The 12907-nt window shown below is 44.3% G+C and overlaps 3 protein-coding genes across 4 annotated transcripts in view; 1 reads left to right on the top strand and 2 right to left on the bottom strand.

Moving 5' to 3' along the window:
* Window positions 1-1108: 1108 nt before the first annotated feature.
* Window positions 1109-4948, bottom strand: LOC311003187 (butyrophilin subfamily 3 member A3; the record flags this gene model as incomplete). The annotated part of the gene is made up of 9 exons (XM_083994872.1): window positions 1109-1668; window positions 1752-1778; window positions 2793-2819; window positions 3014-3065; window positions 3293-3433; window positions 3609-3767; window positions 4511-4618; window positions 4707-4805; window positions 4886-4948. The coding sequence occupies 9 exons, from the start codon at window positions 4946-4948 to the stop codon at window positions 1109-1111; spliced, it is 1236 nt and encodes a 411-aa protein (XP_083850998.1).
* Window positions 4949-8021: 3073 nt separating this feature from the next.
* Window positions 8022-9865, bottom strand: LOC311002654 (histone H3.3A). 2 transcript variants are annotated; one of them, XM_083994074.1, is made up of 4 exons: window positions 9774-9865; window positions 9006-9143; window positions 8778-8931; window positions 8022-8679 (listed from the first exon to the last, which is right to left on the bottom strand). In XM_083994074.1, exons 2-4 carry the CDS (start codon window positions 9131-9133, stop codon window positions 8551-8553), a joined length of 411 nt encoding a protein of 136 aa, XP_083850200.1. In that variant the 5' UTR covers window positions 9134-9143; window positions 9774-9865; the 3' UTR covers window positions 8022-8550. The 2 variants fall into 2 exon arrangements, with proteins under 2 accessions (XP_083850200.1, XP_083850201.1); XM_083994075.1 differs by having other exon boundaries at window positions 9006-9140; window positions 9774-9844.
* Window positions 9866-9994: 129 nt separating this feature from the next.
* The window catches only part of unk (unk zinc finger), an 11093-nt gene continuing 8180 nt past the window's right edge, over window positions 9995-12907 (top strand). The window contains exons 1-5 of the mRNA XM_083994055.1: window positions 9995-10453; window positions 10922-11131; window positions 11769-11945; window positions 12031-12182; window positions 12697-12832. Of these exons, the coding sequence (XP_083850181.1) occupies window positions 10302-10453; window positions 10922-11131; window positions 11769-11945; window positions 12031-12182; window positions 12697-12832 (827 nt within the window). The 5' untranslated portion in view covers window positions 9995-10301. The remainder of the gene's footprint in view (window positions 10454-10921; window positions 11132-11768; window positions 11946-12030; window positions 12183-12696; window positions 12833-12907) is intronic.

The raw sequence follows: 12907 nt of genomic DNA, 5'->3' as shown, positions 1-12907 counted from the left end.
ATTCAGGTTCGGTCTGAATTTAAGAGCGTGTTTTCTGATCCTGTCTAAAACCAGGAGCAACCCAGTGGTGTATTATGGATGCTTGTTAATAGATTTGTATATTAAAGTTTTTTTTCCAAGTATATTTAACACTCCTTTACAATTTTTACTGAAGCAGACTGAAGTTTAATTTAATGACAGACAAAGGTTTATGTTGCTGATTTATGGCTTCAATACTCACACAGAGCACGATCATGATGTAACATGGTTTTATGATTCAGATTTTCCCGTAAAAAGGGCTTCACATTCATGTGCTCCTCTACATTTTAATGAGATGTCAAGTCAAGTCAAGATACTTTACTAATCTGTAAAGGTGGTAAATGTGGTGTGTGAAAACAGAGAGTCTGTATTTGCTTGTGTTTTGCATGATTTTTTTAAAACATATTTTAGAGTTGGATCAACTTTCTACCAGTTCACATCGGTAGATCCTCTGGTTTCTGTTCCTACAAGAGCTGAAATTAAAGTTTCTTCTGTATGACCTAATGATGTGTCATCACTGACAACAAAAACAGTGTTTACGGTTTGTTTATTGATGTTTGGGAGAGAAAAAAAACATCTGTATGTTGCAGAAACAACAGAACAGCACAGCTGCAGAAAGAAGCCCATGCCTGAACATGTTCTCATGAAGCTTGAGATTAAGAAGCAAACTGTTGACATGCATTAGCCTCGTGTGCACCGACCTGCAGCTGTTAGTGAGCTGAACAGCACTGACAGGACTTGCTTTTCATCTAGAATTAATACAAATGTGATTGCCAAATTGCCACATTCACCATGTTGCTGCGGGGAAACCTTTGGCTCATGTTCTTCACTTCAAGAAATTTTTGTTTTGAAATGTTGAATTTGATAAGACGTCATCTAAAGGCTGCTTCTTTAAGGGTCTCACCTGGCTGGTATTATTAAAATACAAACATCTCCATGAGGGCTGGTTTCACAGAGGCCGTGATACAGAACGATGGTGGCTCACAAAGCCCCCCTCCCGGAGAGACTTGTGGTTCAGAACCGTTACAGGATTTAGATTAACTAAAGAATCGACCAGAATACCGACAAACAGAGGAGCGTGTCGGACGTTTCAGTTCCAGAGGCACGGCCCCGGGCAGAGGCACGGCTCTCTGACATCTTCGGACCGGATCACCAGGTCTTTGAGCACCTCCACAGTCCCGAACACGGGGATCAGTTCCTCTGTGAACTTCTCGCTGAAGGTGTACAGGTGAGAGCGCTTCTCCACGTCGTAGAAGGACAGCTGTCCCTGCTCGTAGTCCAGGTACACCCCCACCTTCCTGGGCATCAGGCTGTGTGACAGCAGGGTGGGCGGCACCGTCAGCGCCTTCAGGTCCGACCCCCTCTCCAGGCGCAGCGTCAGGTAGCCCGTGTCCGTGTTGAGCGAGTGGAAGCCCTGCCTCGTGGCCGAAGCCTTGGCCACTCCCAGCCGCCAGTCCCGCTCTCCCACCTCCACCTCCCAGTAGTGTCGTCCAGAGGTGAAGCCCTCGCAGCTCATGGCGCACCACCAGCCGTCGAAGCGTTGCCGGCAGCGTGGGGCGTCGTGGCGCTCCAGGCCGCACCGCATGCGCTTTTCATCGGTGGAGATGAGTAGATCGGGATTGGCGGAGTCGGGATCCAGTCTGACGTCCTCTGTGGAGTCAGATCAGGAGAGAAGGATTACACACAGAGAGCCGGGTACCAGAGTGGTGAAGAAGAGAGAAGAGGGGTCATACCTGCAGCTTCACAGATCCAGTTCCACACTGTAGAGACAGACAAGAGGCTTTACAGCAGCTTTGATGAAAATCCATCAATCACATCAAATGCCATGTGACCCTAACCCACCTCTACAGATCCCACCAGCTTCACACACATCTACCATGTTCACCAGCTTGACCAGACCAATCCAGACCAGAGCAGACCAGACCAGTTCAAACCAGAGTGCATCCTGAGGTTGTATCTCAAGTAGTGATGTCACGATTACAGATTTTCTTGGTAGGATTACTATCAGAGAAATAATCACGGTATTACGATTATCACGATTATTCTGCAGTGTTATGTTAGATAAATGGACCCGTATCTGTGCATTTACCTTTACTTGGGCGCACATCTGTTGATATGGTTCCAACATCATCTTTTTTTGGAAAGTGACGGTATATAGGAATCTTTATGATAAATTAAGTTTATTATTAAGTTTTTTCCCAGCCACAATCAGACTCATGGCAAATATTAAATATTAAATATACACAACACCACTGACAGCACTGACATCACTCCTGCAATTTTGACAATATGGCAGCTTTACTTATTTTAATTGTGTTTTTTTGTCTTAAATGTTATTTATTTATAGGCTATTTGTTGAATTGTATGTTTTTCCTTATTTACTTTTGTCTTGACTCACTATTTTTTAACAAGTTTTTTAAACCTTTTTAACCTGGGGGGACCTCTGCACAAGAATTCCTATTGTACCAAGCTTGCTGTGCACAAAATGGCGAAATACATTTCTTGAATCTTGAATCTTGAAATTAATTTTAATACCACGATTAATTGTGAAAACAAGTAATTGTGACATCCCTGATCTCAAGTGATAAATGCATGCGATGCCTTGAGTCTGCTCTGTTCCAGTGAACAGGTTTAACATAAAACAGACTGAAGCTCAGCCCAGCCTTAGTCCAGACCAGACCAGATCACAGACTGTGGCTCCGCTCAGCTTCAGTCTGCTCATAATTAATCACAATACAGATGAGCTGATATGAAGTGTTGAGGTTTCCACTCACCACTGTGGGGGATGTAAGGAGCAGCATCTGAGAGGAAAGAGAGACCATCATCACTTCCTGTCCTCTGATCACAGATCAATACTGATTAGCCTGAACGGTTGATAGAGACTCACTCACACAGTCAGATACAGTTACAGTCAGTTAACCTACTACAACATCTTCACACCTCGTTTCCTTATTCATTAACACTCTCTACATTAATGAGATGGTGATCGACTCACCACTCTTCTGGCACCGCTGTTTCCACACCAGCCACTGCTTAGTCACATCCTCCTACACACACACACACAGAAGGCCAGGGTGAGTGGAACAAACAGATAAAGGGATTAGATTTGCAGTCGTGTAGCATACATACATCATACATACATGCCAATTCATCCATACATGCATGAGGTACGTAAATAAATACTGATATCAGTTCCTCATATTCTCTGTCCTTTGAGGTATTAATTGCGTTTAGGTAACAATCTAATCAGGGAATCAGTGAGGGAGCTCCAGACCTTCACGGCGCTGTCGTCGTTCAGCACGCCCAGCATGACCAGCTCCATCGCCGGGCGCAGGTTGGGTAGACGGCCCCTCTTCCACTGGAACTCCAGGTCATCCAGCATCATGAGCACCTGCTCTCCCAGCCACACGCTGGACTGAGGGGAGAAGGGCAACATTTTTATTTTATTTTATTTTTTACAAATGTCGTGAACACACCTCCAGGATATTACAGCTATGATGGGATGACTGTCAGTGGTTTATCCTTCTCATCTGTATCAGGTGCAGGAGGGAACTGGGTCAGCCTCATCTCCTCCACCTCTCTACGCTCACCTGAGTTCTGCTTTTCATCTCCTGAGTCCAGTCCATGATGACTCGTTTGTGGGGTCCCATGTCACACTCCCCCCCCGCCTCCAGGATGCAGAGCAGGTGACCCTTCCAGTCCCTCTTCTCCGGCTTCTCGTACTGGCGGTTGGACACGGTGATCCTCGGCTGAACCACAGACAGGCGTTAGACACGAACCTGCCCCAATAATGCTGCTATTCAACTTTATTTAGTTAATCACACCCCAACCTCCCCTTTTTTATTATTATTTTATTATTAAGTAATTAATTAATTTATTTTATTTTAACTATAATTTTATTTATTTTTAATTAATTATAATAGATCATACTATATTATTCAGCGTCATTTGGTATCAGTATCAGTTAACTTGAAGCTCTGTTTCTGTTTTTGTTGTTGTTATTCTGTTTTGTTTTGTTTTGTTTTGTTTGTTTTATGGCAAGAATGTTGCTCAGTGACAGATTACTAGAATAATTAGATATTGAGTGAGGGGCAGGCAATATAAGATGTATCTTCTCCCTGCTCCCTTCCAACCAGTGAAAGAAATGTTGTGATGATATTGTCAAATTGTGAAATTGCCTTGGTTGGAATAAATAAAAAAGAAAGAAAGAAAGAAAGAAAGAAAGAAAGATTGCACTATAACTAGGGAGGGGAGAAGGCTGACTGACTGATCGATTGGCTGCTGAGGTTTATTTTTATTTTATTTTTTTCCTCTCTTCTCTCTTGTTTTGTTCTCTCATATCACAATTTATCATTTCATTTACTTTTTCTGGCCGCTGTGTTGCGGTGTTACGTCTTTCTTGTCTTGTGCTGTGTTTGTATGTTATGTTTGTCACAATAAATAAATCAAAAATAAAGCTGCAGAGAAAATTCACATGACATCTGTTTCATACCTGTACTCTCTTATCTAAAATAGCGGCCCACTCCACAATGAAGTCCCGACACAGGGCAGGGGGCCAGATGTCCTCATTGGTCCAGATGTGTCCCAGGATGTTTGACCTCTGAAGTAAGAACAACAAACCTAAATGAGTGGGTGTCTGTGATGATATTTGCTGTTTGACGGCAGCGTGTAGGAGGCAGAGAGCCCACCTGGCAGATCTTGTTGAGCTCTCGAGCTAACTCCATGATGAATAACTGACTCTCCACCAGCGGCGCCTTCTTCTCCAGCCTCACCTGCTTACAAGACTCCTGCAGATGAAAAGGAGAACCGTGACCACGGGAAACACTTGACCTCAGCGCTTATTGAGTCCGAAGCTAAGGATCTGTACCTTGAGGCGGATCTTGAGCTTCTTGGCTGGCTCGATCAGGAACTGCAGGCAGTCCTTCATCATGCTGGCAGCTGCAGAGCACCCACACTGCCCTTTGGTACAATAATAAAAAGCTTTAGTGCACTGGCACTCAGTTGTGTGAAGAACTGAAGCAGAGCTGCAGCCGATTACACAGAGCAAGAGAGAGAGAGAGGGAGTATGTTTGATTACCCCTCTGCACAGAGCTCTGAGCTCTCATTAGTGGATGAGGAGGATAGAGCCACACACTCAGAAGAGTAAGCAGACTTTGCCCACACAGTCCCCACACACACACTCCACAAACCCAAACCAGGCACAAATATTGCAAAGTAACAGGATTTCCTGATGTGTGTGGGTTGATGAATCAGAACACACACACTTTTGTATCCCCAATGAGACGTGAAGCAGCAGCTCAGGGCACTTTAAAGGCTGCAGAGGCTGCAGGCAGTGGTGGGGGCGGTGGAGGTGTGTGTGTGTGTGTGTGTGTGTGTGTGTGGGTGGTGGTGGGGGGGGGGGTTTGTTGGACTGGTTTGCTGTTGATTCAGCAGTCCGCCCTCGCAGCCTGCTCTCACGCTCTAGGGGATTTGCTGTGCTTTCTGTGATGTAGAGGAGGCAGCTGAGACAAGAGAACTGACTCTGCAGTGACTGAGGAGGAAATTTGGTCCTGACAAAAAAAAAAACTGCATCAAAAATAAAAGACTGAGTCCCTTATCTATAAAGTAACAGACATCAGATCAGTGAGGATGAAGATCCACGACTGTGTCATGTGTGGCAGTTTCTCTATGATGCTGATGCTGATGCTGATGATACTGACTGTAGGTCCTTCACTCACATCAATAAGTCAGTGAGAACCACTAGAAATGTCCACATGTGTCAGAGGACGTCCAGAGCTGGGGACTGGACTGGACTGGACCCTTCCCGACCCCCTAAGACTGACACTCTGTGACTACACATGGTTGGAGGGTCTATTTTGGGAAGTGGAGGAAGACAAGCTGTGTGAGAGCTGTGTGTGAGCTGCAGATTACACAGGATTAGCAACTAGAGCTGAACAAAGCCAGGTAGCATTTCTCTATATGAGGAGCTAGGCTGCCTGCACCACAACAAACACACATTAACAGTAACAACAACACAACAGGGAAGGTGTTGCAATGCAATGACTGACAGGAGCTGAATTTAATATGCTATGTCTGAACGCTGAACGCTGACATAGTAGCTACATGATGTAAATCTGCAGAATAAAGTGTCCTCACTAAGTCTTGTATTGACGCCCTGACAGCTGCTCCGCTTCGCTCCGTTAACATCGACGTGCAGTGCAAAAATCAAAGTCTCACCTGGTTATAGGAAGACGGAACTCTCCGGCTCCTCAGAGGTGGTTTCTGGTGCTGGGTTAGTCCTGGTCCTGGTCCTGGTCCTGGTCTGAGCGGCTCCTCACTACAACTGCAGCATGAGACTCAGCGCGCGCTCTTATCTACCGCTGAGCTGCAGTCCAATGAAGTGTCAGCAGAGGACGCCAGAGCTCAGGGAAGTCATAAGGACACCACAGCCTACAGGTGTGTGTAGGAAGGATGGATACACCAGGTATGATATGATATGATATGATATATGATATGATATGATATGATATGATATGATATATGATATGATCCCTTGAATCCTCTGGTTTTCAACATGAACATGACAACATAAGAAAACAACACAGCAATTAACAATTCAGCTAACACAGAAGTCGGTATAACACCCATTAAATGCAAGCCCAGCAAATCTACCATGTCCATACATAAAAATGTGCTGTTTTGCTTACTTTATAGGTTACGGAAATACATAAATTCAATAAAACAATCTCAAGCATTCTCAAGTCTCAGTCTCAAGACACGCTCTGTTTTTAAGTCTGGAGTGGTGTCAGCTGTTCTTATTAAATCAGTCACAAGGAGCCTTGAACATAAAGGGTCTTTCTGCCTTCATATGATACACTGGTGAACATGGTGCCACACTTCATACTAAGGATATTGGAAAGGTTCACAATTGAAATCAATGAATAAATGTCACTTCATCCAACAAACAAGCATCCTATCCCTGTCTTTGGTAGGCTACAAGCTGTGATAAACACCAGCCTTAGTTCTGGGTAGGTATGTTCCAGCTGCCCTTATCAAAAAGAAAAATATTGACCCCTCAGTCGTGTCAAAATGCAGACCAATCTCTAAACTACTGTTTTTGTCTAAGGTTTTAGAAAAAAAAGTGTTGTTTTTTTCAGCTGCAATCGTTCCTGCTTGCCCATGGCATTCATGAAAATACTAAATGACTTACTAATTTAATAACCTTACTTGGGAAACCCTGTAGATCAGTGGATTTTATTGTCTCGCCTGAGCAGCGTGTTGGCACCACTGGCACTGCACTTTTATGGTTTCAATCCTACCTGACAAATCTTAGCTTTTCCATGCGTCTACTGTAGGGGAATTTGCCTCAGGCATGGCTCTGCTCACATCTGGGGCTCCCCATTAAAGATCCATTCTTGGCACCATCTTCTTTCTACTATACTTCTACTGGGTTTGATTTTCAGGAGGGATAATATCTATTTTGATTGCTTTAAGTATGTTTTAGGGGGGCCTTTTTGGCCTTTGCTGGACAGGACAGTTGAGAGAGACAGGAAATGGGAGGCAGAAAAGGGGGGAATGACACGCAGGATAAGGCCGCTGGACGGGCCGCCTGCAGTGAGGATTCCCCCTCTCTGCCTTCCCATCTGGTGTCTTTCATTTGTCAACTATACTATCAAACAAAGGGAAAAAATATACTTTAAAAAAAGGTTAGGATTAGAATGTTTTTCTATCTGTAAAAATTGTGGCTAGGCCCAAACAGCTGGACCCACATATAGTCTGATCATGTAATTGAATGTAAAGTGAATCACCATGCTTCAGCTGTGTGGCACTGAAAGCCAGCAACATCAGGGAGCGCGAGAAGACTGTCTCATGGTAAACATGTTTACACATACATGTTGAACCACATTTTTTTCTTTCTTCCAGCTGAAGCACACAGTAGTTAATCTGACCCATTTCATGTGTAATAAGAGTGTCAAGACCATACGTCAACACCATCACAGTCAGTACAGTACACAGACTTTCTACTCATAAAGACCTTTAATAGAAAGACATGTGACAACATTTTCATAAATAGTATAAGTGTAGCTGCCAAGATTTTATGTTGGAAAACATGTAAAAATCAGTCCTGAAAAATACAGGGGTTTGTTATGCCCCTTGTCAGTGTTGAGTATTGACAGCATCAACGCCAACACTGCGGTAAGCAAGACATGCTGGCATCATGTAACTGGTAGATGGGTGAGAGGATCCTGGACCGCTGTGGAGGATGTAAAGAAACTCATCCTCCAGATGCCCGATACCCACAGACGTTGAGGGGACTGCATGTTGTAATGTGGAGTAATGACTCATGATAGAATGGGTAGCTATTCCTACTGCACTACCAAACTACCAGAAGTATGCAGGTTGTGGAATGGTCAATGCAATATCTTAATCTAAAACTGAATACAAAATTCAAAAGAAAAGTTATAAAAAAATACCCAAGAAATAAAAAAGTCCACAAAAATGGTTAATTACGATAAATAGAATCATTTGTGGTGAAGCACTGCTACTGGTCATTTAAGCCCTCTCTCCCCTTATCCTGCGAGCCAGCTGGATGTCTTTGGGCATGATGGTGACGCGCTTCGCGTGGATGGCGCACAGGTTAGTGTCCTCAAACAGACCCACCAGGTAAGCCTCGCTAGCCTCCTGTACAGGGGAAGAATGAAAGCAGGGATTAGTCTTGCAAAAATACTGATCATGTTACAGCGGTGGTCCTTTGGGGGTCTCATAGAAGCAGTGTTTACCTGCAGAGCTCCGATGGCAGCGCTCTGGAAACGCAGATCAGTCTTGAAGTCCTGCGCGATCTCCCTCACCAGACGCTGGAAGGGCAGCTTGCGGATAAGTAGCTCAGTGGACTTCTGGTAACGACGGATCTCCCTCAGAGCCACAGTCCCAGGCCTGGAGGGAAAGTGCTGTTTTAGTGTCGAGCAGTTTCACATTCAATTCAATGCTCACTTGTCATGAATACAAACCTGTAACGATGGGGCTTCTTCACCCCGCCGGTGGACGGTGCGCTCTTCCTGGCTGCTTTAGTAGCCAGCTGCTTCCTCGGCGCCTTTCCTCCGGTGGATTTACGAGCGGTCTGCTTAGTACGGGCCATCTCGGTTCTACTGAACAAAGAAAAGAACCTTTGTTACGAAAAAACAAAGACCACCAGCCCCGGATGTAGCACAACAACCGCATTTCTGTCGTAGAGTCCCGCTTACCAACGGGTATGCGGTGCTAGCTTAGCAATAGCACCAATAGCATTAGCATTGAGTGTAAAGAGAGCTCCCCTCCCCCAGGCCGGGGCTACAGCGAAGGCTTCAGGTTTGCCTCGCTAAGCTTAAGGCGGAACTGAATTGGAGCAAATCGAATAGCAAGAGTTCACGACAACGGACTAATGCCGCCATTATTGTTCCAAGTCAACGATTTAACGAAACGCTAAAAGGCTGACCGCCCGAGTCCCGACAGCAGCGACCGGGGGAGCCCACGGCGAAACACGGACGTGATATAACCCGTCTGTGGTTCAGCTTCACCTCAGTGAATTGAACGTTCATGTTTCGCCATGTCCGTCAACCAGAAGAGAGCCTATTGTTCTATTTTTAGCTAACTGTTAGCGCTAACATTAGCACATCGACATTTTAATCCTGAGCCACTGAATACGCCTGTAGACAGATATGTAGTAGTCCCCGGACACATATGACTGTGGAATCAAACAAACAGTGAGACACATCATCTACAAGGTTGAGCGGAATTACCTTCAGAAAATAGCTTTGATGCCAAATGACCTGCGTCGCGGACGTCTGATCGGCTAAAGCCACAGAGGACGGTTCGTGTTGGGAGGGGGAGGTTGAAGCCGAGTATATGTATGTTTTCATGACGTCATACCCGTAAGATACCGTGCGCTGATTGGTTCGCTTTCAAACGGATATATGTGACAGCCAATGAGATCGAGCGGATGGAATCACATGAGCGCTATCTCTGATTAGGACTACATTCCTTTGTTTCAACTTACCTTCAAACCGTGTGTAATGTTATGTTATCTTTATTAAAACATTGTCACGGTGTGTGAGGTGAGCACGGAGGCGTTCACCGAGCTGCTCACTCTGTAATTCACTTGTGGCGGGGACTAGTTCCGTGCTTTCCCCCGTTAGCTCTTCGCTACTACTTCCTCTTGTTTTGCGCAAGCTCACATTGTTGTAGAATGCGGATTCCGAAGCTATGTCGAATAGCTAGCCAGAAAGCTAAAAACAAGGTTCTCGTTGTTAGGCTTTAAGCTGGAAAAAATGTCGAAAACACACTCACAGCCGCCGTCATCTTCGGCGGCAGCGACAACCACCGGGGGGGCCTCTTCGTCCTCTTCGTCTTCACCCGCAGGGGGCTCGACATCTCCCGCTACTGTGTTGAACATACAGCCCGAGAAACCTCAACATTACACGTACGTAGTTTGTAGCAGGATTAGCTAACTAAGTTAACACAGCCTAACGTGTCATTGTGTAGACCAATCTAGACATACATTGTAATCGAAACAGTGAGTTATACATAGGTTATGTGTGGACTGAGTCAAGTCTCATCAGATTATTATAATGTGCTTATTACCAGAGCAGGTCTCTTCAAAGAGGCCTTACGTTCCTTAGCACCAGTGGTCATTTCTTAAAGCTTTCTTTAAGAGGCTCAATAGAAGTCATCCTGTGTGTTTTTGAATATGTTTCTGCATATATTATCTGTATAATGTCTCAGCAGCAGAGAACGGGGTGAACTTTAAACAGCTGAAATCCTTGTACAGAGTTTGTACTTGTGTGCACTGTGTCAACTTGTACAAACACACTCTGCTAGTGGTGAGAGGCAATAACATGGTCTTGTTATGAATACCACAGTCTGTTGTTGTTATTTCCCTCTCTGGCAGATACCTGAAGGAATTCAGAACAGAGCAGTGCCCACTGTTTGTGCAGCATAAATGTACACAGCACCGGCCTTTTACCTGTTTTCACTGGCACTTCTTGAATCAGAGGCGGCGGCGACCCATCCGCAGACGGGATGGGATGTTCAACTACAGCCCAGATGTTTACTGCACCAAGTATGACGAGGGAACAGGCACCTGCCCTGATGGAGATGAGTGAGTGTGCTCACACTGACTTTAAACTCAGTATCGATTGTTTTGGTTCACTTTTTTACCATGATATTCTGATATAAGTCAGAAATAATGAAAAGAATCACTTGACCATTTGTTTGAAACCCTACAGACAGACCACATTTGACCCTTAAAAACATGTTTTTCTTTAAAGGGTCAAATTTGAAGTATTGTACTTGTCTCATCTCTAACCTATAGTGGTGTTTCACGTTTAAATCCTGAACTGTCACAGAATGACACAGAGAAAGACAATGTCAAAGTAAAGAATGAAGCCGATTGCTTAAATTACTCCATATAAAATGCTTCTTTATAAAAGAAAAATAGATATTAGGTAAGGTAAGTGTTTAAGAAGATTCAATGTATTTTCAGATCAGGAAGGTTGTGACTTAATGATTCATACAGATCACCAATGTCAGTGTCATTGATTTAATCTGTGTCTCATATCAACAGTGATTGTAGTTCTGTTGAGATACAAAACTGTTTTTCTAATTCTAAACCAGACCTCACTAAAGTCAGTTACAGCTGTCATTATATGTGATTCATAGGAATACAGGAGTAGTGGTATTTAATTGGCTTCTGCATGTTAATTTCTTTGTATGAATCCTCTGTTTGTCCCCTCCAGGTGTCCATTTCTCCATCGGACAGCAGGAGACACTGAGCGCAGGTATCACCTTCGCTACTATAAAACTGGATCATGTATCCATGAAACTGATGCAAAGGGCCACTGCAGCAAAAACGGCTCCCACTGTGCCTTTGCGCACGGATCACATGACCTGCGCAGCCCCGTCTATGACATCAGGTACACCAGAGGAGTCAAAGAAATGCTTGAATCTGTCTGTACCTGTATCTCTTTGCCGTGGTCACTGATGACATCGTTTCCACAGAGAGGTGCAGGTGATGGAGTCTCAGGGAGGTTTGGGGTCCTCGGAGGGAGGAGGAGCAGCGGGGTCGGGGGGAGGAGGAGATGGACAGTCAGGACAGGCAGCGAGTACAGCCCTCATAGAGAAGATCCTGAGTGAGGAGCCACGTTGGCAAGGTAAACCAGCTGTGTTGTTGTGTTGTTTGTTCTGATGTGAAATCCAAAAATGAAAAATTGACGGATTACCAGTATCATACATCACAAAAAACGAAAAAATGTCTGGTTTTTCATATTTCAATTTTAGGCTCAGATCAAAAATACGAAATGGAAAAACAGGACTGAATTTGATTACAGATGTTTTACCCTCCAGCTGCGCTGGTCACGTCACAGAAACTGATCTTTGTGACTGTGTCTCTCTGATATCTCCCAACAGTTTTCCCCAGAAATTTGCTGATATTTCCTATGAAATTGACCAATTGAATATTAAAATCAAATTCAGTCCTGTGAGCCGTTTTTCCATTTCGTATTTTTGATCTGAGCCTAAAATCGATTTAGATTTTTGAAACATTTTTTCGTTTTTTGTGTTAGATTAAAAAACAAATAATCCATCGCTTTTTCATTTTTTGATTTTTGATTGCCAATTGAAAATAGAAAGAACGAATGATACAGGGATTGTGTTGTTCTCCTTCAGATAACCAGTACGTGCTGTCTCACTACAAGACGGAGCTATGTAAGAAGCCGCCTCGTCTGTGTCGTCAGGGTTACGCCTGTCCGTATTATCACAACAGCAAAGACAGAAGGCGGAGCCCACACAAGCACAAATACAGGTGCTGCTCTGTCACATCAAGTGATGACTATCTCATTGTCCCTCGGTTGTGCTTGTATTGACGGAAACTCTTGTG

This window comes from Trachurus trachurus (assembly GCF_905171665.1).
Source record: "Trachurus trachurus genome assembly, chromosome: 19".
Classification (NCBI taxonomy): Eukaryota; Metazoa; Chordata; class Actinopteri; order Carangiformes; family Carangidae; genus Trachurus; species Trachurus trachurus.
The sequence above is the reverse complement of the archived record's forward strand: the minus strand, read 5'-3'. Positions and strand labels throughout refer to the sequence as shown.